At 39.5% G+C, this 27984-nt stretch overlaps 1 protein-coding gene across 2 annotated transcripts in view; it reads right to left on the bottom strand.

The window, feature by feature from the left end:
- Positions 1-11409: 11409 nt before the first annotated feature.
- Positions 11410-27984, bottom strand: part of runx2a (RUNX family transcription factor 2a) — a 70590-nt gene continuing 54015 nt past the window's right edge. For both annotated transcript variants that reach the window (XM_078399477.1, XM_078399476.1), the window contains one exon: positions 11410-11946. In XM_078399477.1, coding sequence (XP_078255603.1) covers positions 11468-11946 — 479 coding nt within the window. In that variant the 3' untranslated portion in view covers positions 11410-11467. The remainder of the gene's footprint in view (positions 11947-27984) is intronic.

Below are 27984 nucleotides of genomic sequence, written 5' to 3'. Positions count from 1 at the left end.
CTTCCTCTGGAAGATCCATAGAGCTCTATGGCGTATTCCAAGTTGGCACGGAATTCAAGGTTTGCAAGGAATGTACGTAAACTACATGTGGAATCATGGTCATGAGGTCATAAGTAATAGGAGCAGAGTTAGGCCATTCGGTCCATCAAATCTACTCCACCATTCAATCGTGTTTGATCGATCTCTGCCTCCTAACCCCATTCTCCTGCTTTCACACCATAACCCCTGACGCCCGTACTAATCAAGAATCTATCTATCTCTGCTTTACAAATATCCAGTGAGTTGTCCTCCATAGCCTTCTGTTGCAAATAACTCCATAGAATCGCCACTCTCTGACTAAAGAAATTCCTCCTCATCTCCTTCTTAAAAGAGCATCCTTTAATTCTGAAGCTATGACCTCTAGTCCTAGACTCTCCCACTAGTGAAAACATCCTCTCCATATCCACTCTATCCAAGCCTTTCACTATTTGGTACGTTTCAATGAGGTCCCCCCTCATCCTTCCAAACTCCAGCAAGTACAGTACGGTGTCAAGCGCTCATCATATGTTAACCCACTCATTCCTGGGATCATTCTTGTAAACCTCGTCTGGACCCTCTCCAGAGCCAGCGTATCCCTCCTCAGATATGGTGCCCAACATTTCTCACAATACTCCAAATGTGGCCTGACCAATGCCTTATAGAACCTCAGCATTACATCCCTGCTTTTGCATTCTAGCCCTCTTGAAATAAATACTAGCATTGCGTTTGTCTTCCTTACTATCAATTCGATTTGCAAATTAACTTTTTGGGATTCCTGCACCAGCACTCCCTTTGCACATCTGATTTCTGGATTCTCTCCCCATTTAGAAAATAGTTTATGCCTTGATTCCTACAACTAAAATGCATGACCACACTTTGTTACACTATATTCCATCTGCCACTGTATTGCACACTCTCCCAACCTGTCAAAGTCTTTCTGCAGAGTCCCTGCTTTCTCTACACTACCTGCCTCTCCACCTATTTTCGTATCATCTGCAAACTTGGCCACAAAACCTTCAATCCCCTCAACCAAATCATGAATGTACAACACGAAGAAACATAGAAACATAGAAAATAGGTGCAGGAAGAGGCCATTCGGCCCTTCGAGCTAGCACCGCCATTCATTGTGATCATGGCTGATCATCCACAATCAGTGACCTGTGCCTGCCTTCTCCCCATACCCCTTGATTCCGCTAGTCCCAAGAGCTCTAACTCTCTTTTAAATTCATCCACTGAATTGGTCTCCAGTACCTTCTGTGGCAGAGAATTCCATAAATTTACTACTCACTGGGTGAAAAAGTTTTTTCTCATCAGTATTTAATGGCCTCCCCTTTATTCTTAGCCTGTGGCCCCTGGTTTTGGATCCCCCAACATTGGGAACATTTTTCCTGCATCTAACTTGTCCAGTCTTTTATAATTTTATATGTTTCTATAAGATCCCCTCTCATCCTTCTAAATTCCAGTGAATACAAGCCTAGTCTCCAATCTTTCCTCATATGACAGTCCCACCATCCCAGGGATTAACCTCATGAACCTACGCTGCACTTCCCCAATAGCACGGATGTCCTTCCTCAAATTAGGAGACCAAAACTGTACACAATACTCCAGACGTGGTCTCACCAGAGCCCTGTACAACTGCAAAAGGACCACTTTACTCCTATACTCAAATCATATCATATATCATATATATACAGCCGGAAACAGGCCTTTTCGGCCCTCCAAGTCCGTGCCGCCCAGTGATCCCCGTACATTAACACTATCCTACACCCACTAGGGACAATTTTTTACATTTTACCCAGCCAATTAACCTACATACCTGTACGTCTTTGGAGTGTGGGAGGAAACCGAAGATCTCGGAGTAAACCCACGCAGGTCACGGGGAGAACGTACAAACTCCTTACAGTGCAGCACCCGTAGTCAGGATCGAACCTGAGTCTCCGGCGCTGCATTCGCTGTAAAGCAGCAACTCTACCGCTGCGCTACCGTGCCGCCCAAAATCCTTTTGTAGTGAAGACAAACATGCCATTAGCTTTCTTCACTGCCTGCTGTACCTGCATGTTTTCTTTCAGTGACTGGTGTACAAGGACACCCAGGTCTCGTTGTACTCTTTTTCCTAATCTGACACAATTGAGATAATAATCTGACACAATTGAGATAATAATCTGCCTCCTTGTTCTTGCCGCCAGAGTGGATAACCTCATATTTAGCTGCATTATACTGCATCAGCCATGCATCTGCCATGCATCTGCCCACTCACCCAACCTGTCCAAGTCACCCTGCAACCTCCTAGCATCCTCTTCGCAGTTCACACTGCCAGCCAGCTTTGTGTAATCTGCAAATTTGCTAGTGTTACTTTTAATTCCATCATCTAAATCATTAATATATATTGTAAATAGTTGCGGCCTCAGCACTGAGCCTTGCGGCACTCCACTTGCCACTGCCTACCATTCTGACAGGACCCGTTTATTCCTGCTCTTTGTTTCCTATCTGCCAACCAATTCTCTATCCATGTCAATATCCTATCCCTAATACAATGTGCTCTAATTTTGCCCATTATCTCCTGCGTGGGACCTTATCAAAGGCTTTCTGAAAGTACAGATACACTACATCCACTGGCTCTCCTTCATCCATTTTACTTGTCACATCCTAAAAAAATTCCAAAAGATTATTCAAGCAGGATTTCCCCTTCATAAATCCATGCTGACTTGAACCAATCCGTTTATCGCTATCCAAATCTGGAGCAAACCATTAATAGCTAAATTACATTCTAATAGTTACTTTCACACATTCTTCTGGAGCCTTTCTGAAATGTAGCTCTTCGTACCTCTACCTTTGCTGAAAATAGCTGATTCTGCACTCTTCGATGATCAGGCTACTAACTATTTAGATCCAGCATTCTAACTTGCCCTATTCTTAGCCAGTCCTAATGTGATGTCACTTGAAGTTACCACAGGCCATGAATGGGTAGGGCAATGTTCTTCAATATAATAATGGTGCCTCCAATATAATAATGGTGCTGATATTCAGTACTACAATTGCACCCATAGACAAATTTGTTCTTTTGTATGCAAAGCTAAAACCAAAGAGAACAAATTGTACTTTGTGAAACAATCCCTGGCAAAGCTTCATCAGGCAAAAGCAGAAAATCAGGCAGAGAGCCATTATTTTGCCTGCCCACAGGCCTTGACTCATCTGGAATTTGTCCACCACTGGTGAGTGAGGCAATAAAATACACAGGCATATATAATGTGGAAGCAAAATGTCATCACATGTGTTTCTTATTAGGTGTGCCCTAGCCATGCTGGAAATTTGACATGGCTAGAAAGAGAGGGAACTTGAAAATGCTTGGTGCAATTGATTGCAGGGCATTCCACTGCCTCTGCTTACTGTAAAATATTTCATAAAGTATGGTCTGTTTGGTTAATCCATAAAATTGCCAGTCTGAAGAAGGCACCCCATTCCTTCTCTCCAGAGATGCTGAGTTACTCCAGCATTTTGTTTCTACCTTCAATTTAAACCAGCATCTGCAGTTCTTTCTTGCACAGGTTGCCAGTCACACGATGCTGCAGCAGGTGTGGTAAAATCATAAACCCTCCAGTGATGCTCCCAAGTCTCCGTGAATTGAAGAGTTGTGCTCTGGATAGGGGCATTGTAAAAATGTGTTTTTTTTAATTTACTTTAATAACCGTTTGTCTGAAATGCAGTCAAGTGGTTATATAATGAAACCCCAAGAATTATGTTCAAGGACAAATGGCAACCCAAGACCTGATGCCATCATGTTCCTTCTCCAGAAGTGGAGAACGTAACGATCGACCTCAAAACGTGAGGGCTGAATGGTGGAGCTCCTCTCACACCTCTTGAGAACACAGCAAATCCCCCTTTTTGTCAACAGAAGTGTCAATGGGGCTGATTCAGTAAAGAACAGCTAGCTGTTCAGCCAAGCAGAAGAGGTGAAAATTACCCCTGCGATTGCCAATGGATGCCCATGTGGAGCCTTGCAAAGCAAAAATTGTTTAGCTTTACCCTAGAGTATCAAACAGGGTCAAGAGAACAATGCTAAATTTATGCCAAATTTCATTGCAGCAGAAAATCCCATCTGAAATGTTTCTTGCAGCAGTGTACACAGGTGATAATTGGCGAATCCACTCACAATGCACAATAACACACAGGACTGGATTGAGCTCTGATGCCGGGTACATTTCTGCAGGAAACTGCTGCCTGTACACCTTCCAATATTAAATGCATTTATATTTTTGTATCTGTGCCTGATAAATAAGACATTGGAGGTCAGAGTGTCCAATGTAAGTTTAGAATTACGGTGTTCTGCAGGGGCAGATGCCTTAAGCTGATGCCAAGTCTGATATAATAACCCAGTACTTCAAATATTCATCAGAAAGTTGTATAGGTTGGCATTTTGTTTCTTCTCTTTTATGTGGGTTTAACTGACTTTTAATGTTTTAAATTATTTCTTAATTTCAATTTTGTTAATGAGTTGAATCCATATAAACTTTTTTTTAATTGTCAGGACGACAAACAAATATAAAAAGCTTTTGACAGCAGCTCCTCATTGGAGGATCATGGTGTGGAGCCATGGATAGACACAAAAAGCTGGAGTAACTCAGCGGGACAGGCAGCATCTCTGGAGAGAAGGAATGGGTGACTTTTTGGGTCAAGACCCTTCTTCAGACCATGGAGCCATCATGTTGAACTAGATTGAAAGAGCTGTGACATTAACAAAGAGTGGGACAGGGAACAAATACAGGTAGCAGGTAAAGTTGCCTGGCACAATTAAATGCAAGGCATCCATCTTCTTCAGCTTTATGAAAAGTATTCCTTAAGATAGAGACCTCTTGGTCAGTGCCCAAATTTTCCAGTAATGCTGTGTTGCAGCAAGTGTAGGAAAGTTGATTAGAGATGACATTTTCTGGGTTTGTTTGAACCTCTCCATAAATTTAAGTATTGTTCCTTGGACACTGCTCTGCATGAGCAGTGGGGCTTTATAAAAAGATGTATTTTTGATTTTCTTTGAAAACTTCTTTTATTAGAAGTACTGGAAATGGAAAATAAATTGCTGTTTATAATGTTAGGGACTGAGTTTTGCTGTTCCTAAAACAAGTAGCACAATTCTACATCTAAATTTGACATGTGCAATGAATTCCATATATCTATGATAAAAATAACCTGCAAATCATGGAGACAAAATGCAGATCGGAATGAATCATTGAAACAAACAAGTTCAGTGATCTCCCAGTCTCATTGAATAAAGTTGTATTAAAAATGTACAAATGTGAGAGCTTTGTCCCTATTTTCCCATAGAATTGTAATGATCCAAGTCAGAAGAAGGGTCTCGACCCGAAACGTCATCCATTCCTTCTCTCCCGAGATGCTGCCTGACCTGCTGAGTTACTCCAGCATTTTGTGAATAAATCAGTTTTTAAGGAATTTGTTTCACAATTAATACCAAATAGCTAGGAGTCAAAGAAAATTTGTGCCATGTTAGAAAGGAACTGTGTTACCTGAGGTGATGCAACGCTATGGTTCCTCAGTTTTCTTTCAAATGTTTAGTTCTAAGATAAACAGTGTTATCAGGGGCGTTAATGGATATTCAAATGCTGGCTTTAAGAGTTCTTTCTTATGAAATTGAATATTAAACCAAAAGGATTAAGGTTGAGTAACTGAGATAAAATTTGAACTACATTTTTTAAAAGTGTTTGAAAGCAAAATACCAAGGCCCTGAATTTCCAAGGGAACGTGACACATTTATGGGCCAGTTAGGTAGGAACCTCAAATGCCATCTGATTCTCACTGCGGTCATCACTGTAGTTTTAAGGCATAAGCTCCTCCCATTAAGCAAGACCCTCTTTGCTATGTTCCTCATTGCAAGGTTGCATTTACTGAGTGGTAGTTATAGCAGGTATGTGGATTTTTGTTTGAAAGTGGCATTGATATCCTCTGAAATAGCTTTTCAGTGCTGCCCCATTTAGTAAGGACCCAAGATACACAAGTAGTATAATTACCAAGTAGCTCAATTTACTGAATCTCATCCTTGCCTTGGATCCTCTTGGAGTCAGCAATGCAGCCTTTAGAGGGACATGCGTTGAATCCCAGAATGAGGGCCCATTTTCTGTATGATTCCCTGGCCCTAAGAGTTACCAGTGTCTATGACATGTCGGTAACTCTTAGACTCATGGAATCGTACAGCAAACAGGCCCTCATTTTGGGTTGCAGCATTGGGCACCTTTTCAGTCTTACTCCAAACATAGAATACAAGAGGTAATTTGCAGATGTGTGGTGAGAGTTACTGCCTTGGACACTAAAGCAGCATTTAACTGAGTGTGGCCTCCAGGAGCCCTAATGAAGAGGTGAAGCAAATGTTGGAAATCTGAAATGAAACAAATGCCGGAAATACTCAGCAAGTCAGGCAGCAATAAAAATGACACCTAAAGTGCCCAAAGGTTACCTGCCATCATGCTGAATTCTACAGCTAAACACTCCAAATAATATTTAAAGGGAATGTACAAGGGAAATCTGGAAGGAACATTGTGTTTGAAGTCCTTGGCTCTAACCCACAGTCACATATCTTTCTGCTGCATCTTCAAATGGTCAATAATGTTAATACAGAATTAATAGAAAATGCCATTTTATTGATAATGAAATTCAAACTTAAATCAATGTTACAATCATGACAAAATGCCAGACAAGGAATTTTATGGTTTGGTGATACATAAACCACTACCTTAGCTTTCTTCCCTTTTAAGACATAGCAAAGTGATTCATAATCAATGATGGCAATGGCTTGGAAACACAATGCATTTGTACAGTATACTCAGTGCAAAGCAATTATTGAATAACAGCAATAAAAAGCTTGTATTTTTATAAAAAGTAAAAAAAATTAAAACGCCGAAGTGCAAGTATACCATTGAAATCAAAACTGCAGAATGCTGTCTGATTTACATAAACAAAAATAATGAACAGAATAAAATGTGTGCTTTTTTTCCTCAACTATCTATGTGGCAATTGCGTTAGAAAGCTCGGATTTCCATTTTGTGTCTCGCATCACAAACTATAGAATACCAAATATGAACTGCATGATAAACTGCTTAAGACAAAAAAAGGTTTTTGTGTGATTAAGAGTATCGAGAGTTGAAGATAACATGACTAAATCTGAGATGGATGAGGCTCACCTTGGACCTGTTTCAGTCATTTTAGTTTAAGCTATCACTGTGCCTTTCATTATTAAGAGTATTGTTTTCATAACGTTATGTTAACAAATTGTAACATGGCTTTCACTGGAAACAAATCAGCATGAAACCTATAACCCAAGCCTATTTTTGCCATCAGTTCAGGCCAGTTACATTAGTGGTATGATTGCCAAATAGAAACATTCAAAGAGCAGACAGCAGTGCTCATCAATTATTGACATGAACTGCTCCACACAGCAAATATTTCAATCAGTGCTTCTGCCTCTATAACAGCAACCCCTGTTTCTCATCTTAGTATCTGGAGGAAAGCAGATTAGCCTTTTCACAAAGCCAAAACCAGATACACTTTAATCTGGTGTTTTGATTTGCCCTGCCAGGTTTTCGTTTTGTATCTGATAATATTTCAATCCTACTCAATATTTTGTCAATGGAACAGTAGGAATGACAAAATTATTTCCCATCATCAACAGAAAAAGGAAAATGGAGAGATGAGTATTCAGTGCTAATACAAAATATTGGCATAGTAAGGAACTATGTAATATTTCAAGGTGTGGAATATTCATTGCAATTACATGGTCCTATTAGAGTTCATTGAAGCTTCCATCAATTATTTTTGGCTGTTTTATAATACTTGGAATTATCTGCTGCCACCATATAAATACATCAATTATTTGGCAATCCTATGAAGTCTCCTGTATCTTTGAATCATCTCAGTTGTCAAATAACCCTGCAATAAACCAGGGCCATAGATTATGGGTGAATGGCAGAAAGATTAGAGGAAATTTGAAGCATTTTCTTTTCATTGTTATTATGAAGATCTGAGGTACAGTGCCTGAAAGGGTAGTGGAGGCAGAAACACTCATCTTATGTTCATCATCCTGATGAACATTTGATATGCAGCAGCCTCCAGGACCACTGACTGAGGCTGGAAAACATGATTCATCTAAATAACTCTTATCATGGCTGCATAGTCCACTTCTGCACATTAAATTGCTCTGTGATTCTCTGATAGTTCATGTTAACAGTTAGTAGCAGAGAAAACTAACTGATCAGAAATCCCCCAAAGATGTTCACATCTGCAGTGAAAATCTGCACTGAATGAAAAAAATCCATGTATACATTTTGCATGATATCCAAAATGTATAGTAATTATTGCATCAACCTGGTGGATAGTGGATCTAGTTGGATGTGCTTTTGACTGTACAAAATCTTAAGCTTTGTTCCAAAATTGCTGCCTGCAGCCCTACAAATATCACATCCTAACAAAGAATGTTTTTAAAAAAATCATTTTATATAAAAACACACGTTTAAAAATCCACCTTGGCAATAAAAATTACATTAAACAAATAAAGTACCTCTTATTAAATAGGTAACAGCTTGCACTGGCAGTAAGATTTGATTAATTCAACCTTGAGTTGTGTAACCTGACACCTGCTTTTTTAAATGCTGCTGAAAAGTATCGAACTCATTACCTGTACAGATATATAAATGTAGACTGGTGGTTTGCTTCAAGCTACCACTTGCAATAAATAATATCAATAAAGTTGTCCAGCTTTAATGTAAATAGAACCTTGGGTCCACAAAAGCATGCTTCACACAAGAAAATGTTACAGTTTAAAAAAAAAGCTTGCTATATCTAAATATTGAAAAATATTTGACATTTATTTATTACATAAAATAGTCTCAGAATAGAACGAAGCATTTGAAACTAAGGAAGCATTAGGATAAGATATTGCATTAATGTACCTCATGTATTTTGTGCTTTTTTAAGTTACAAAGACTGAATACACATTTTTTTGTGTAATCTTTCTAAGATTTATAGGCATGGCAATTTTAACATATCAAATACCTGGGTTACTTTAATGTATGGCGGGTTCTGCAGCACTTAAAAGAGTTGAATCAATACAGGCATGATAATCAATTGGCATGATAATAAAAGGAAAGAACTTTCAAGCCTTGGGACATCCCTCAGTGTTTTCTGGCCAATTAAGTACTTCTGAAGTGGTCATTATTTGGCTGTGTTATTAATTTCTAGTACTGCTTGAACACAAACCAGTTTCGCTTAAAAATGTAACGCCAATAAATTCTATGGTGGTTTTAGCTATGTAAGTCAAACAGATATTTAAGTGTTAACCACATTTCAATAATAACAATTAATGATCTAAAAATAGTTTCTGTTCATTTAGATTTTAGACATTGCTTGAGTCTGTAAACTAGATTAATTACCTCAATGGTAGCCACTTTTCTATCAAAATAATTATGCCACAAACCGCAAAATATTCCTACTTGAAATATGATTAATTATTCATGATATCTACGGTCTGCTGTATGTTTTCAACTGTATTCACTTCAAATTTACACTATTGCAAGTTTTTCCTTCTCATTATTACCAGAGCCGCTCATATTCAAATGTAAAAAAAGTCACAAACATATGCCTATACAGATGTAATTGTGTATGAAGTAGAGTGAGTGAACAAAACAACAGTGTTCTTTCCATCTAGTTATTGTTTCTTAAAAGAAAGTTGGAAATGGGCATCAAATCACCTTCACGAATATGCACCATGAAGGAAAATAAGTGGAACATAAACAGTACTTTCTGCTTTTTGTTTTGTTTTCATTGTGGAACTGATTGTTTAAAGGAAACAGTAATTCTGAAATCATGCCTTTTTGGCTGCTGGCATTGAATAGTAAGATACGCTTAAAATTCACTGATGAAAGGGCTTTTGAATTGCAATCTCTTAAAAATATTTAAGAGGCAATAATTTCATGATTTCAAGGTATTCCCCTAACTGTGCCGATTCTGTTATAAAACACCAATGATCCTAATTGTTAGCATATTGGATTATAAGCAAAGTACTGGAAAACACGAGTTCAATTTATAACAAAAGCCAAACGAAAGTTCTCATCCTTAGATTGATAAACAGAGCTATGGATATGTAATTGTGTATAGCGCTGTTACACAGCAATATGTTTTGATATCCCTTTGACAAAACCCTTCAAGTATCAGCTCTGTGAGGATATTTCAACCAATATATACCTATAAATAAAATATTGCTGTTTGCTCTTCAAAGAAATTTTCATTCAATAATTATACATAAATATATACTATATCAGTTTTAAGGGAACTTGACTAATGTGGAACGAGTGATTAACAATTGGTATTCTCAATGCTCCTGGCATGAACTGCCAAGAATATTCCTATTTCCATCATCCTTATATTTGCACTATATTCAGTAATTAAATAATTTGAGGATTCTAATTTTAGGGGGGAATTACCATTTAATTAAAGTAACCCACGAGTTTGAATATTAAAATAATATTAATTATTGTCATTGTTTCTCAAGTATGCAGACAACTACAGATACTATAGTATATTGACGCCAATGTAGGCGTTACCATTTTAATGTCTGCAGGCCATCATCAAGGAGCCATTCAATTAATAAGTAAACAATATTCATATTAAAGAACATAGTGGAATAAAATAGCTCCAAGCCGGATGGGATAAACCTCATTTGAAATTGAAAGACAATTTTGTTGTAAGTATATACAAAACCATCTCAAGAGAAAAGAAACTCCTCTTGAAATCTGCAGTAAACTTTCAATTAACAGAAATGCTTACATAAATGGTTACTAAAAAACTTCCTTCTATTTACATTTAAAGGGCATTACTCAAGAAATTTATTAGAAAAAAGAATATTTCTGCCCTTTATGCACAGTTACAACTAAATGCATACATTTATTTTTCACGTAACTCTACTCTAATTGTGAGCCAGTTTTGCTCTTAGACAACATAAAAAGATGCTAAAGTGGGTAGGTACATCTTCTAGGACTTTTCATCTTCAAGCTTAGAGTCCTTTTTTTCCTTATGTTTAGCCACTTCTTTACCACACACAACGTTGCTTCAATGATTACTGCAATTTGCACTCTGCCACTTCTCAGATGCTATGTGCAAGGCCCATCTTTGTGAAACATAGTTTCCTTTGCTGTGCATTCAGGACTTCGCTTCATGTATTTGGACAAGATGCTAAGTTTTCTCAGTGGAGGAGGTGGTTTGGGGGGGTACTTAAAAATAGCCCAAGTCATGTGCATCTGTTGAACTGTACAGAAATGTCCTGAAATACTGTACGAGTTCACTGAGCAGTCATATCATTAGATTTTCTTCCAGTTAAAAACTCTACAATAGGCACTGTTGAAATGATAATGTTCTTTTCCAAGCTGCTGTTATGTATTCTTATAGAATTAAAAGATCAGTATGGTCTCCAGACAGACTCATCGATCCTTCCAGTGGAAGACAACACAGTGGGAGAATTGCTATGGCTACCATCGGCATCAACACCATCATTTTGGTTGGGCAGGTTCGGATTAAGCAGTGTACTGCCAGTTGATGCACTGGTACAAGGTGGCAGCATCCTGGAGGGTGAGCGTTCTCCCCCTGCCACCATGGAGAATTGATAGGATCCAGAAGAGGTGCCATAGTAGAGATAGGGTGCACTGCTGGTTTGGAAGTGTCCACTTTGGTTAGGGGACGAGCCAGGATAAGGCGGTGGCAAGTAGGTATGATAGTGTGTAGCTGCGGACATACCTAGAGACATGCCAGTTGTAACTGGAGTTGGTGTGTAGGTGAAGGTGGCTGGGTAGTGCATTCGGGGATTGGAGAAGCGGCTTTCTGTGAGTGAAGAAAGCCCATACTGCCGTGGATCTGAGAAGGGACCAAGATCTGTTGCACCTGTAAGAGTAAAAAACAGAAAATCAATATAGTATAATTGACAAAACATACGAACAGGAAGCAGTATTGTTCAGAAACAATTGCAAACCATCTTAGTGTTGTTATAATTCATTGTAATATTCACGCTGCTGACATTGTGAGGACGTAATCTGTGACCATTCCCTGTAATGACAACCAGATTTAACATTGTTGCATTGGTATTGCTTACATTCCTGTAGTCCTGGAGTTTATTTCTGAGCATTCTGCTTTCTCTTATCACCATGAGGATAATATACAATTTATTGTACTGGTGTTAATATGTTGGTTGTGAGATTTATTGTGCTAATGGGGTTTTTTTCCCAAACTTAAGAATTTAAAAAATACTTTTATGATTATGTTACAACCTGCAAATCTGAGGATTAACACTTGATAAGTTTGCAATGATTAAATCAAATTTCTTAATCCTTCAGTGCAAGGCTCACAACGTCATGCTTCTGCTGTCAGCATAACATTCACCACAACATAGCTTGTGACAAAAAAAGAACAACTGTGATTGGGGCAAAATAATAAACTGAGGCTGATTTGAATGCACTAATTTTTATGTGTGGCTCAGATCAAGATAATGCATAGCTCAAACATCAGACTCACTATTTATGATGCCACCTGATGTGAATTTACTGCATTGGATTTATTAATCCCTCTACTGATGTTTGCTGTGCTTTATATCTGCATATTGATTCAATTCTGATACAAATATAATATGTATGTTATTAATGACGTGAATCCATATGTGACACAGCAGAGAAAAAGCAGATTGCTTTTGTTAAGTTTTATAATAGTCATCAATTTTAGTTGTACTTATGCAAAGATATTATTGCTTCCACCACCATTTCTAGACTCAACGTTGACTTTAATCTGTACTGGAGGGTGCACAGTCGTGGAACCAAAGGGAAAGGTGGAATATATAGTTTATCTAAACCAGCACACAACTAAGACCTAACTAAAATTATCACACATAGAAGCTGGCAGATTTTGAGCACTGGCCATTAATAAGGCTCAAATTCTTGAGCAGCAACACAAAACTCAAAGGGAATATGTTTGATTGGATTCCAAGACCATTCATGAATGTTCTTTATGTACTGCTAAGGTCCCTTGTAAAAACAAAAAAACAACATTTTTTTTCACTATTTTCACATTTTCCTGCTAAAAATGAATCCAATGTTCCTATTTAAATTTATCCCCAGTGTCTTTATGGTACATGCAAAATAAATCCAAAGATTTCCAGGTTTATTAAATTATAGGCGTATTGATTCTGAATCAGTAAAATATCAGTTAGAATTTCAAAGGTAAATTCTATTGTCCTACTTATGAATCTTGATCTAATCAACCAAGGGGGGGGGAGTGGGGGTGGGAGATACAACAAGGAACATATGTCTGTATACTCCATTCAAGTGGGGGCAATAAATAACATCTATTGGGTATCAATATTTCAATTTTTTTTTAATGGGAGTCTACTATCCTACAGCTGGAAACAAACAGAGTAAATACACGGTGTATGTGAACCCCCACTGTTCTCGTTAAAACATAAGTTAGGTAAACATCTTGGAACTATTTTCAACTATATTTTTTCTGGATGGAGTACAGTTCTTTTTATACTGTAATTAACGTATGTGATTTGTTGAAACACATTCCTGAAGTGGCTTTAAAGGAAGTTTGCACATAAAACTGAATGGAATGCATTACTACTTATTAGCTTGTGCCTAAACAACAGCAGACATCTTAGGTATGAAATGCAATTCTTCGTTCAGTATGTCTGGTATGCCCATTCTCAGCATTCTTTCACTTAGGGGGTAGGGGTGTGGCCAGTCATGCTTACTGACTTCCCTCCTACATCCTGCTCTGTAACCAAATCTTCACTGAGATTAGGTGCCAGCAGCTGTAACTTATAAGCAATGAAAGGAGCCACACAAACTACTGAAGTGAACTTTAATCACATGTGCTTTAACAGGAGCAGGGAAGGTGTGAGGGAGAAGAAACATATTAACAGCTCAAGTCAGATCTCTTGTCCTCCACACTACAATTTACCCTGCTCTTTTTTACACTCAGTATGAGCTTTTCCCCCATGTTCTCTACAACAAAAACCATGTTTAATACTCGGTAAGGTTGCACGAATGCCAACGATTTTCCAAACAGGGTTAACTCAAGAAGTAGAACTTAAGTGTTTAGCAGCCCATCAACCAATTACCTCATTTTAACTTTCACACCCCATAAATCTAAACATGCCAAAACTACCAACAGCACAAATCAATTTTAGCCTGTTCTTTGCCCAAGACAGATAATCAGACAGTCTGGTCTCCTTTCAAAGAAAAGAGGACTATTGAGAGAAATTACCATGTTTCTTTAAATGCATTACAGCTTCGAACCTTTGTCAAAGTTTTTGATCAAAGTTTTTGATCAAAGGATGATTTGACTTGGACTGCTCAATTATCCTGCATGCAGTTTTATTGTGCTGTTGTACTTTGAATGTACTAAATTTTGCTAGTAATTTCCATATTATTTTCAAGGAAAATCTTCTATGATTAACCCATTCAAGTTTAACCTATCTTTCAGTTCTTGTTATAAATGGATTGCCCCATGCAGTTTTAAGGTTGGAGACAGTGGCTGGCTTTACCCGAGGGAATGGGGCAGCAACAACTAAAGAAAAGCAAGGAGACAGCAAATGCCCAACTGTGGTCTTGCCATTGATAGTTTTCCCTTAAATGTTGAACTTCTGATTTAGCCAGAGGAGGTGTCCTGGAATTCTTAGTTCCCATTCTCCATATATTATCATAAGTGGCAAACTATCTACCATGCAATGATTCCCCACATGATTGTTGCACCCCACACATATGGTCTCACACCAAAAATTGCTGGGTCTCGCTTGCTTCTTTCTGGGGCCAGTCCAGCTAATGATGTGTAGGAAGGAACTGTAGATGCTGGGTATTACTGAAGTTGGACACAAAGTACTGGAGTAATTCAGCAGGTCAGGCAGCATCTCTGGAGAAAAAGGATGGGTGATGTTTTGGGTCGGAACCCCTCTTGAGACTCACAGAGTCTGAAGGGTTCTGACCCAACACGTCATCCATCCTTTTTCTCCAGAGATGCCACTTGACCTGTTGAGTTACCCCAGAACTTTGTGTCTATCTTTTAGTTTTTTGTTTTAGAGATGCAGTGCGGGAACAGGTCCTTCAGTCCACCGAGTCCACACCGACCAGCAATCCCCACTCATTAACACTACCCGACACGCACAAGGGATAATTTCTACATTTACATCGCCAATTAACCTACAAACCTGTACATCTTTGGAGTGTGGAAGGAAACCGAAGATCTCAAAGAAAACCCATGCTGGTCACGGGGAGAACATACAAACTTTGTACATAGAGCACCCGTAGTCAGGATCGAACCCGGGTCTCTAGTGCTGTAAGGCAGTGATCCAACCATAAAGTAAATTGGTTCTTGGTCTAGCATGGCTTCTTGGTTTCACTTCTCCCATTTATCTGTAACGTCCTACACCCCTCAACCCTCTGAGAATTCTGCACCTCTCTGAATTTGGCCTCTTCTGCATTCTCAATATTAATCTGCATCTTTGAGATGTTTGTCTTTAAATGCCTTGGTTCAAAATTCTGGGATTTCCTCTTTAAACCTCTGAGCATTTGTTCCACTCTTGATTAAGATGGTCCTCAACACCTGTCTCTTTGACCAATCTTTTGGTTACTTGTTCCAATATGTGTTTTCTTTTATCAAATTGTCTTTGATATTTTTTCCATTAAGTATCTGGGAACATTTCATTTCATTGAACTAAAATTACATATATAAATGGAAACTTGTTGTTAAGTGCTTACTGAAAGATAGCAAACTTCACATGCAGCATGAGTAGAACTTAAGCCATTCTTGTACACTTAAAATTCACAGGGTGTATACTACTGAGCTGCTGTGAAATTGGTCAAGTATGGAATACTTTAATCAGAATTATTTTGTTACGCTATAAATTGATTAGAAGTTACAGCAACATTAAACAAATCATTTGCAGTCATTTTAAAATTCACTCTTCAAAGTCCAAAGGGGAAAATAGGCTATGTGTTTAAGAAGCCCACACAAGTTGTACCACAGACTCACATGGCCAGTATATCATTGCCCAGGACCTATTTCTCAAATTTGTTCTCTGAAATTATTCCAGTCAGTGCGTGAGTTGGGACCCCTTCAGAGGGAATAGAATGAATCGGAAAGGCATATGGAAACGTTTTCATTGAACTGTTTCCATGAATTTTTTAATGAGCCAAAGCCCTTAGATGTGGTTCAATTCCTTAAATTAGCAAAATAATAATGACAAATCCTCTTTCCCTTTCAATCCATATTCTGCTTTAAAAAAAAATAAAAGCTCTAATTGGCTGTGGTTCCAACACAGAAAGACATTAAAACAAGACCTTTCTCCCAAAAATAGCAACAGTGCTTTATTCATATTTCATTCCAAATCAATAGTCGGTTTTTTTCCAGCCAGATTGTCTCCTTGAGGCACATAATGTAATTTTTCATCTGAAAGCAGGTGGGAGAGTTCAAAACTTAATCAGAAGGCTATTCAATTAAAATTGCTGCTATAAATTATTTATTTTGCCGAAATCTGAAGTTAAATGCCTCCATTAAACAACCACATATTATAGTGTGCCTTATAATAGAAGAATTATAAATTATCAGAATTAAACAACAATGCAATTATAGATCTTTCTATCTGGTTAACTAATTTTATCTGCATTAATATTTTGGAGAATCTGAAGACAATTTTACAGGCAAAAGAGGACAGATGGCTGTTTTCCTGGTAAATGGTATAAAATCAGCTCTGGCTTGCAACTTCACACACTTGTGTTTAGGCATTAGTTGAGATGACATTCCAACTTTCTAAGGAATGGGTTTTCCCCAAGTTAATTTCCTTTCTGTTGGTCATTATGCAGAGTAATATTGGCACAATAAGGAATAAAATTAAAGCCCACTTCACACTAGTCTGATCTGGTGGTTATGTGGCCGGGACTTCGCTGGTGGAGAAAAACAGCTGAAGGGAGAAATAAATACATTCCCCGTTTGCTAAGGCACAGAAAAATTACATTGAAAAAGTCTCAAGTTTTGTTTGCTGAAAAAGCAATGTCAAATTGCAGCTAAATTTCTGAGTTCCTTTAAAAGGACGGGTCAATGTTACAATGTTGTCGTTCTTGATTACTACAATTACTTTGAAGTCTCAAAGTCAGAATAATGTTACCATATGTGAAAATAATTTAATTTCATTATTGCGTTATAGTTAGTTAAAGGCACAAACTTCTGAGTTAAAAGTATATACTTCAGCTTTCCTTACCCTGTGCGGTGGGGCAATCAGTTCTACAGTGTGTGAGAGAAAGTTGAGCTACACATAGATGTAGATGGTACCAGGCCACATTCTAAAGCATTAATAAGTCATTAATCCATAAAATGGGAGGGGGGGGGGAACTTTTTGAGAAATGCCAGGTTAAAGTTCATTTTTATCTATTAGATGTACAAACATTTGGTTTTTGGCAAAAGAAAATCATCGCCCCTGCTAAAATAGTTTCGGTCGATACTTATTCAGAAGTCTGTGCTTTGCCTATTGACTGGATTTTGATTTCTCAGCTGCAGCTGACTGCTGGTGGCTACCACTCCTACCTTTAAGAAATATTTAAACCTGTCTGTGTGTGGCCTTCTGATCCACCCAAACAAGAGATAAGCAGAGCAACAGAAGCACAGATTAAAGAATTTCTGTCAAGATCCTCAATAGAAACCAGCAGATGTAAAATTAAGCCTTAAAACTTTCTTTGTGGGATTTGTAGGACCCAAAATGATGCTGAGCAGTAGATCATTGCCATTCTGTAATTTTTAATGGAGTTTTGCTTTTCCAGCTTCCAAAGTTTCTGACTGGAGTCAGACTGGGCCAGAAGGCATGGGAGAGCATTGGCTATAGATCCCCAGCTGGCCATTACCTCGACCTGGGAGCCAGCCAAATGGGGCAGTGTCAGAGGACTGGGAGCCAGACCTGTTCCTGTTCTGGAGGCCTGTAATTAGTGATGTGTCTCAGGGGTCATTGTTGTCTGCCATCCATGTTAAGGATTTGGATCAGAATATGCAAAGCATGATTAGCAATTTTGCAAATGACACTAAAATAGTTGGTATTGTAGACGGTGAAGGTTATCTAGAATTACAGGATGTTGATCAGCAGGGTAAGAGGGAGGAGGACTGGCAAATTGAGTTTAATTTGGATATTTACATGATGTTACCTTTTGGGTACTCAAACCCAGGTGCTACTTTCACGGTGAATGGTAAGACCCCGGGGAGTGTTGTATAACAAAGAGACCTTGGAGTACAAGTACACAGTTCTCCGAAAGTGACGTCACAGGTGGATGGGGTGTTGAGGTGGTTTATGGCATGCTGGTTTTTTATCAGTAAGGACACTGAATATACATTTGGGATGTTATTTTGCTGTTACACAAGACCTTGGTGAGGCCGCATTTAGTATATTATGTACAGTTTTGGTCACTCTGCTAAAGGAAATATGCAGTTAAACTGGAAAGAATACAGAAAGGATTTATGAGGATGCTGCCAGAGCTCAAGGCCCTGAGTTATAGGGAGAGGCTAGGAATTCTAGGACAATTCCTTGGAATGTTGGAGACCAAATAATGGCCTCATAGAGGTGTATAAAGTCACGTGGAGCATAGACAGGATGAATGCACACAGATTTTTTTTTCCAGGGGAATCAAGAACTAGAGGGCATAGGTTTAAGGTAAGAGGGATATGGGTCGAACATGGGCAAATGGGTCTAGCTTAGAACGGCATCTTGGTCGACACAGATGAGTTGGGCCAAAGGGTCAGTTTCTGTGGTGTATGACTCTATGACTCTACACCAGGAAAATAGTCCGGTGAACTGCTTTTGGGATGCAAGACAAACCTTGTTTAACTTTTTTTAATTGAAGAAATAATACTGTCAAAAGCCTTGGATTTTTTTTTTCTTTATAATATATTTGCACTGGGATTTATTAAAACTGTTATTTATTAATGCCTTTAAAGATGCTTTAAAAGCAATAGACAGATTAAACTATCATAGTTAAACTCTGTAAATAAATATGATAAATGAAAACCTTGTGAATTATCATGGTTTATTTCTCCTGGTAAATGATAGTGTTCCAAAGGATACGTCATTTAACATGCAAAATTACTGAATAGACACTTGGCAAGTCAGTAGTTAATGTGAATAGTTGTCACAAGGCAATTAAAAAAAAGGGAAATTATGTATGTTTAATAATTATCCTTAGGTTTCATTTCACACAATAGGGTAAGTCATTATAAAGACTGCTTGGTTAGGACTTACCTGTAAATAGATGTTATGGGAAGAGCATATTTATGCAAATATTGCATGATTCATGATGTTCTTACTCTTAATTCAGGCTTGTCTGGTATGCCAATAGCTAAGAATAAGAGTAATGTATATACATTGTAGCAGAGCAGTACTTCAAACTTTTTTCTCGCAATTAGATGGTGGGAAAATATATTCCTTCTGAAGGGGGAGGTTTGAGTGGGACATCTGCCCCTGCCCATGATCTTCACGTATTTTCCCCAAATGTGTCATTTATGGATGTAGGGCAGTTGCCAGGCCTGTTGGAAAATGGGAGTCTGCAATTTCCAGAGGAGGAAATTATGACAGAAGTGTTGCAAAGACCCAGTGTCAGGGTTTTTACTGAGCTGCTGGCTAATCAATTTCAAGCTGAAAGAGGAAATGTTAACTGTCCCTCTGAGAACTGGAATGTATTACCCTTCCATATCTCTGTCTCCCTCTCCCCTGATGCTCAGTCTGAAGAAGAGTCTCGATCTGAAATGTCACCCATTCTTTCTCTCCAGAGATGCTGCCTGTCCCACTGAGTTACTCCAGCATTTTGTGTCTAACTTCTGAGGTGTTTCAATATATGTGGTTTCTGTTTGATTAAACGATACTCTGGTTAGTCTACAATTTATCCTACAATTGATGCAAAAGATAATTATCCTACAATTGATGCAAAAGATAATTATCAATCCTACGGGTAGTCCATAGAGCTCAGAGTGCCATCGGAACACGGCTACCAGACTTGGAGGGCATCTACAACACACGATGCCTCAGAAAAGCCACCAGCATCCACAAAGACTCTTCACACCCCTGCAACAGTCTGTTCGAACTCCTTCCATCGGGCAGACGATACAAGGCCTTCTACGCCCGCACCTCCAGACTCAGGAACAGCTTCATCCCCAGGGCCATAGCTGCTATGAACCGGTCCTGCTGAGCCGGATGGTCACAACGCATAGATCAACTTGCACTTTACCCTGTCTAAAACTGTTACAATTGTTTCGTTGGGTTGCTGTTGTCTAAATCACTTAAATTATTGCATCGTATGGGAGGCGCATTCCCAATCTCGTTGTACCCCTGGGTACAATGACAATAAAGATATATTGTACAATTGATAATTCACCAATGAATATAGTTACTCCATTCTTCTTATATTTTATCATACTGTATATGAGTACATTATGAACGTTTTTGTCTTTTTGCTTTAATTGGGTTTAGCTGCACATTAGATTTGGAAAACCCCTTTGACATTTCGACCCCAACATAACCATTTTTTTTACCATTGTAAGTTTTCAAATTACAAGGCTGCATTTAGAGTTTACAATGTGATTTTCTCGACACTGTGAAAACCAAATAAAGGTTGGATGATTATTTTGTAGAAAACCTTCATTCAGTCTGCTTCCTGTTGCCTGCAGCTTTGATTCCCCATTCCTCTACCACTCTGATTTCTCTGTCTGTGACTTTCTGCGCTGTTCTGATATAAGTTTTGAGAACAGCACCTCCTCTGCCATTTAGGCCTACTGCAACTTTAGAACAATACAAGTGGACCCGTTGGGCCCAAACCTCTCCTGCCTTGGTGCAGCACCCTCTCCTCCCCCTCTCCCTTCACTCCCCCACCCCCCTTCCCCCTTTCCCCCTCTCCCCCTCCACCTCCTCTCCCCCTACCCCCACTCCATCCCCCTCAACCCCCCTTTTCCTCCCTCCTCCCACTCTCCCTCCACCCCTCTCCCTCCCTGCCTCCCTCCACCCCTCTCCCTCCCTCCCCCCTCCCTCCCTCCACCCCTCCTTCCCTGCCTCCCTCCACCCCTCTCCCCCCCTCTCCCCCCCTCTCCCTCCCCCCCTCCACCTCCCCCCTCCCTTCCTAGGAGATAGATTTAAACTTTAAAATGTAAATAACTTTTAAAATATAACACCAATTTCAATGAAACTTCTTCCATTAGCACTTTACCACTCTGATTAGACTTCCATTAGATGGTGATGGTGAGTAAGGTGGGGCTAAAATTATTGCGCTATCGTGTACCGTTTTGGCTGTAGTTCAGGAACAAACAAACAAACAAATGAGAGTTTTAGTATATAGATAAATTCAACCATTTCAGGTAACTCACGTTCTCTGGACCAGAACTGGCCAGTTCTGTAAGGTTAATCCAACTGTAATACTAACTCAGCTTTTCTCTCTGCACTGACGTAGCCTGATGCCCTGGGTATTTCTGACACTCATCTATCAGTTTCAGTTCCTTGGGGCAAATTTGATGCCTTTCATAGCTATTACTTGTCCCTTTGAATCTGTCAATCTCTATCTGTTCTCATTGATCTATGAACCAGGGAGTTTCATAAGATCATGTGATAGGAGTAGAATTAAGCCATTCGGCCCATCGTCTACTCCGCCATTCAATCATGGCTGATCTATCGCTCCCTCCTAACCCCATTCTCCTGCCTTCTCCCTATAACCTCTGACACCCGTACTAATCAAAGTCATGTCTTTCATACTTATACTTTCATATCTCCATGGCAACCCTGGCCTCATCCAATCAGAGATTGTCGCTCTGGCCGATCTGCCCCTCCTCATTCTCAAAAGCAACATAATTAATTTCCTTCTGGAATGATGCAGAGTGGTGCTAAACAAATGCCTAGTTGCATGCAATGAGACATAGACAACATTCAGGCAAGGGCCAATAAGTTGAAGTAATATTTGTGTTAAAACATCTAACAGAGATTCAAAATACCTATCCTTGGTATTTAAGAACATTGCATTTACTAAGAAACCCATGATCAATATCCTAACAACCAAACTGGTCTGAAGAAGGGTCTCAACTCAAAACTTCGCCTATTCCTTTTCTCCAGAGATGCTGTCTGACCTGCTGAGGTACTCCAGCTTTGTGTGCCTGTCATCTGCAGTTCCTCCCTGGACTAGCTGGACAAAGGCTACCAGAGACTGGGTATCGTGCAGTAGGTGATTCAACTCCTGAGACCCAAGCCTTTCTACAAACCACAAGCTGATGGATTGCTTGATGGGCATGATGGAATACCGTCTCTTGCTGGGTCAAGCATTGCATTAATAACACACTAAATATTTCTCTGCTCCACCACCAGTGCATCGTAGCTATAGTGTTGCGCCTTTGAAAACCATTGACGATACTTGCATAGGCTACTCAGTCTGCATCTCCCAAATCTAAGACGTCCACTACAAAGCAGAAGGGCAGCAGGCACACAGGAACATAAACATACAATGCTGTTCCTTTAGCGATATTGAGTCTAAACCCTGAGATGTCCTACCCAGTAGTTCTCTGGGAGTAACTTCAAAAGAATGACTGCAGTGATTCTGGAAGTTGTCTCATTACTAACTTCTCAAGGGCAATTCGGAATGCTAATCTTGTCAATAATATCCACACGTTTAAAATTAAAGAAATAAAATGTATTATAAATTTCATGACACTTTTTTTTCTTACAATATGTGAAGGGCAGAACACGTGGTAATGACTACAAAAATGGAAGGCCTGTAAGTATCTCAATTGAGTGTGTTCCAATTCTAAAGCAAAGCATCAGCATTGAAATATAATTGGCATTCAGTATTCTCTGTCTTGAATCATGACTGTTTTGTTGTTCAGTTAAAGCAAAATAAAATTTCCTGCTTTGTGGCACATTAAAAACTTTATCGTGGTTGCCCTTTGCCCAGGTACACTCGTTACAAAGAAAAATAGATTGCAGCAATAAAACTGGGTCTGACATATATTATACCCGAGGATGTAGTTTTCAATGGAAGCTACATTCAAGGATTATGAAAAGGAACATTCAACCTGCCTGAAGGCAAGTCAAATGTTGATGCAATAAATGCCATAACAATGTATGCCTCCTGTATACTGTTACCTATTAACATAACATGTCAAATTACACAGGCCATTATTAACTGCTGATTATGTCTCAATGAAGCTGCCTCACTTCCACATATTTTCTCACACTTAAACAGCACCACATAAAAACAAAAATTTTAGTTAGGGCTTGGGGAATAAAGCCATCAAAAAATCTAACGTTAAATCCAATTATATTATAAACAACTAATTTTTTGTAATGAATTTAAAGAGATGCAAAAGATAATTATAAATAACTGAAGTAAGGATCTCGGTTTATTTTTCATTGAAGCTTAGGTTGCTACCTTCAATCTATTATTTTTATACACACAACTGCGAGACAAACAGAGAGAGGGAGGGATCGCGATTTACTTTTGCACTGGCTTATTTCACTTGTATTTGCTTCATTCAGTTTTGTTCTTTGCTTTTCTGCCTTAGTTCATGGTTACGCCAGAGTGAATGATCTGTGTATGTGGGATTTCTGTGGTTGCATTACCACTATTTTCCCACTAGTGTAGGAAAATAACTGCAGATGCTAGTACAAATTGAAGGTATTTATTCACAAAATGCTGGAGTAACTCAGCAGGTCAGGCAGCATCTCAGGAGAGAAGGAATGGGTGACGTTTCGGGTCGAGACCCTTCTTCAGACTGATGTCAGGGGGGCGGGACAAAGGTAGGATATAGGTGGAGACATGAAGATAGAGGGAGAACTGGGAAGGGGGAGGGGAAGAGAGGGACAGAGGAACTATCTAAAGTTGGAGAAGTCAATGTTCATACTGCTGGGCTGCAAGCTGCCCAAGCAAAATATGAGGTGCTGTTCCTCCAATTTCCGGTGGACTGGAGGAGGCCCATGACAGAAAGGCCAGACTGGAAGTGGGAGGGGGAGTTGAAGTGCTCAGCCACCGGGAGATCAGGTTGGTTAAGGCGGACTGAGCGAAGGTGTTGAGCGAAACGATCGGCGAGCCTGCGTTTGGTTTTGCCGATGTAAAGAAGTTGACATCTAGAGCAGCGGATACAATAGATGAGGTTCTTCTCTCCTGAGATGCTGCCTGACCTGCTGAGTTACTCCAGCATTTTGTGAATAAATACTATTTTCCCACTTATCTGTAAATACGTGTCATATAAACTGAAAGGGTATCTGTAATAGTATTGTTAGTCCCAATTTACATATGTTGGATTAACAATTAATCTTGGATAAATTTGCTTATGTCACTATTCCTCAAATGGATCTAAATTATTCTGTGTAGAACTTAGAAGAGATTTGTGGCACTCAACAGGAGGCACATTAAAGATTCAAATCAAAATGCTGCATGCAATTTTATTCAAATATTTTAAAGATAGTACTGAGCCAAACAAATTAAATGTGTTCTAAATATAACATGCATTTCAAATACAACAGCTGTTGTGGATTAATTTTCTCTCATCTGCTTTTATTTCAACATTAAAATGCTTTTCATTTCATACTCGAAACCAATTTTTTAAAAAGCAAATCCTAAGAACAATTTGAAAGTTCTGATCCTTTCCACTCGTCTCGTAAGTTGCAATAACCTAATTACTCCCAAAAGACTTCTGAATAACCCTTTTATAAAGTAGAAATAAAGATTATTCTCATGTTAAAAGAATGTTTATAAATATTTTATAGTAAACATGATGAAAGAAAACATGAATAAGAATGTTTATTTGGGTATTTCATAGAAATGTGAAAAAAAAATAGAAACCATGATAAAATCTGTTGGATATTTTCACTGGAAGTGACACTCACTTGCAGGTTTAACCTCGAAATTCTCACACTCTGTCAAAGGTCTGTTGTAGAATGAGTGCAATGGATTCAACTCGTACCACCAGCATACCTAACTAAGAGAACAGAAGAACCACTTTCAGATCATTCTGATGCCGTGTGCCTGAGAACTGAAGCTTTGGTTGCTTGCATTTGTTACACATCTGGATTTCTGCACTTCTGCATGTGAACTGTGCAACCCATATCTGGCAAAGGCAGTGGACAATCTGATTTCTTGGATTTGCTTTTGCCACCCCAGAGCGGCTGACGTCAGAGGCACACAAAGTTTGATTCCTTGTCAATTACAGTCCTTCTCTGTGGACGGTCTCTGGATGTAGGCAAACACTCTTCACCCTCCGTATCTCTGGAGTGGATAGCTCAAGAATCCCAATGTGCCTTGAATTATGACTTCGTCAACTTTCAGTCGGTTCACTCCTTAGCGGAGGATTATGGGCTTCTGAGATGACAGTAATCACGCCCTTATCAAGAGATATTAGAAGGCTAAGAATGTTGTCCAAAAGCTGTTTTTCAAATTGAAAGCCCGTGACAGGGGGCTCTGTGCTGAGACCCTTACTGTTTTCTTGTCTATATTAACGATCTGATGTAAATGTGATTAGTAAATCTGCAGATGACTTGAGGTTGGTGGTATTGTGGATAGAAAAGATGGTGTCCATTGGCTCCAGAATGATATTGATAAGTTGGTAAGATAGGCAGAGAAATACTGGTAGAATTTAATTCTCAAAAATACGAGGTGATGAAATCTGTGAGGATAAATAAGGCTAAGGTATGCAGAAGGAATGTTAGAACTGTAGGAAGTACAGAAGGACCTACACACTTCGGTAATCAGAGAGACCCGTAGTATTTCTGAAAGCAGCAATATGGTTGAAAATAGAATATAAGAATATGTAGGTTATGGTCAACTTCATAAAATATTAAATGGGTAGCAAGGAACTGCAGATGCTTGTTTAAACCAAAGATAGACACACAAAGCTGGAGTAACTTAGTGGGTCAGGCAGCATCTCTGGAGAAAAGTAAAAGGTAACATTTCGGGTCGAGACTCTTCTTCAGATTGAAACTCAGGGGAAAGGAAAATATATAAAAGGTGATATAGAGATATAGAATAAATGAATGAAAGATATGCAAAAAAGTAACGATAATAAAAATGTGGAGCCCACAATGGTCCATTGTTGGCTGTGAGCGAGGTGATAACGAGTTACACAGACAATGAAGCTCAATAGGACGACAATGAAACTAGTACGGCGACTAGGTGGGGAGGGACGGAGAGAGAGGGCATGCAAGGGTTACTTAGCCCACAGCTGGAATATTGTGTGCAGCTCTGGTCACCATACTACAGGAAGGATGGTGTCATACTGTTGCACAGTAGAGAAGGCTCCTAAATGAGGTATACAGCATTTTTAGTGGTGTAGATGGGGTGGATACAAGGCAAGCTTGCCCCATTGTAGAGGTAGCCATAACTAGAGGGCATAAGATCAAGGTGTGCAATGGGAGATTTAGAGGAGATTTGAGAAGGACTTTTTTTCACCCGGACGGTGGTTGTAATCTAGAACATTTTAGCTTATGAGGGGTGCTAAAGATGAGGCCTCTTACAAAGATTAGTTAGGTGTGGATAAATACCAGGTGGCCAGCACAGACTGGGTAAGCTGAAGGACCTGTTTCTGTGCTGTTGGTCTCAATGACTCTAAAAAAACACTTAAGGTATAATTTGAAATAGTAACGACTGCTTTATTATGATTCTCAACAACCTTTACATCTACTTAATCCTAACTTAGCAATTTTCTTTCACCCTCTTCCCCACATACACCCCACCCCACCCCTCCTGCCACCAATTGCATCCAAAAAGGCCTTTGTTCCTTTGCTAAGATTAAATTCTTGGTGATACTACTTTGCTTCACCCAAGCAGTCATTGTTCCTACTTTACATTGAGTTGGGTCTGACTATTCAATTACAGGTAACCCAATCCTATCCTCATTCAGTATCCCCATGTGCGCCATAAACAGGAAGTATTGTACCATGATCGGCAAGAAGAACTATAAGTGACTTTTTTCTTCTCAACGCAGGATGTCTTTAAATATTATTTGAATCATGACCAAAGATTTAATGTACTAGAGCAGTGGTCTCCAAACTGTGGCCCGTGGCCCCCCACAAGATTTTATCCGGCCCGCAGCAAGCACGTTCCGTGCTGCGGGTTCTGTGGTTGCGTGGGAACCTTTTTTTTGGCGACCTATATGAATGGTGGTTTATTGTCACGTGTGCACTGCACAGTGGAATTATTTTAGCATAGTACTGGAGCAGCTCCCGATCCAGGCGACCTCCAGGCTGCTGCAAGGTCTACTCCATTGCCCTCAACTGGCTCGGCCCATCGATCGACGTCCTTCTCCTCGCCCGACCGACCGCCTCTGTGTCCCGGGAGAAACGCCTTCTGCAGCTGACCTTGCAGGCGCTGGTGGCATTACCCCTCTCCTACTGGCCCATCATCGCCAGCAGCTCCTTCCTCCTCGGTTCTCCGGTCTTCAGGGCCGATCTTGGCAGTTTCCGAACTTACATGTCAGATAGGCTATCAAGTTGAGGGCTTATATGCAGCTGCTGACTTAATAATAATTTGTGGCGTGCGTCGGTGATCCCGAAATATGGCGAGAAGCCAGGAGGGTTAAAGGAAGGTATTTTAATCGGCAAATCGCTAGCCACTGTAATGCTGGGCGGTCGGACACTATCTCCGCTCCAGAGGAAATCTGGAGACTCCTCCAGCGCCAAAAACTCCCCCACTATATAGACCCAACACCTGGGCCATCCCAGGACTATACCAAGTGCTGAGGGGTTCGATGCACAGGGTGGCCTGACCTCTGAGAGGCGCCACAAATTTTAAATTTGAATGATTTCTTAACGAAGTGCCCACCCATGAGTCACTGCGACGGTGACACACATGGTCACTCCGCCATTATATATGATATTCCGATACTGTCTGCAAGCCCACTGGTGGTCACTGTATTTTTTCTGTTTTATAAATAATTGTA

Source organism: Rhinoraja longicauda, chromosome 5 (genome assembly GCF_053455715.1).
Source record: "Rhinoraja longicauda isolate Sanriku21f chromosome 5, sRhiLon1.1, whole genome shotgun sequence".
Classification (NCBI taxonomy): domain Eukaryota; kingdom Metazoa; phylum Chordata; class Chondrichthyes; order Rajiformes; family Arhynchobatidae; genus Rhinoraja; species Rhinoraja longicauda.
The sequence above is the reverse complement of the archived record's forward strand: the minus strand, read 5'-3'. Positions and strand labels throughout refer to the sequence as shown.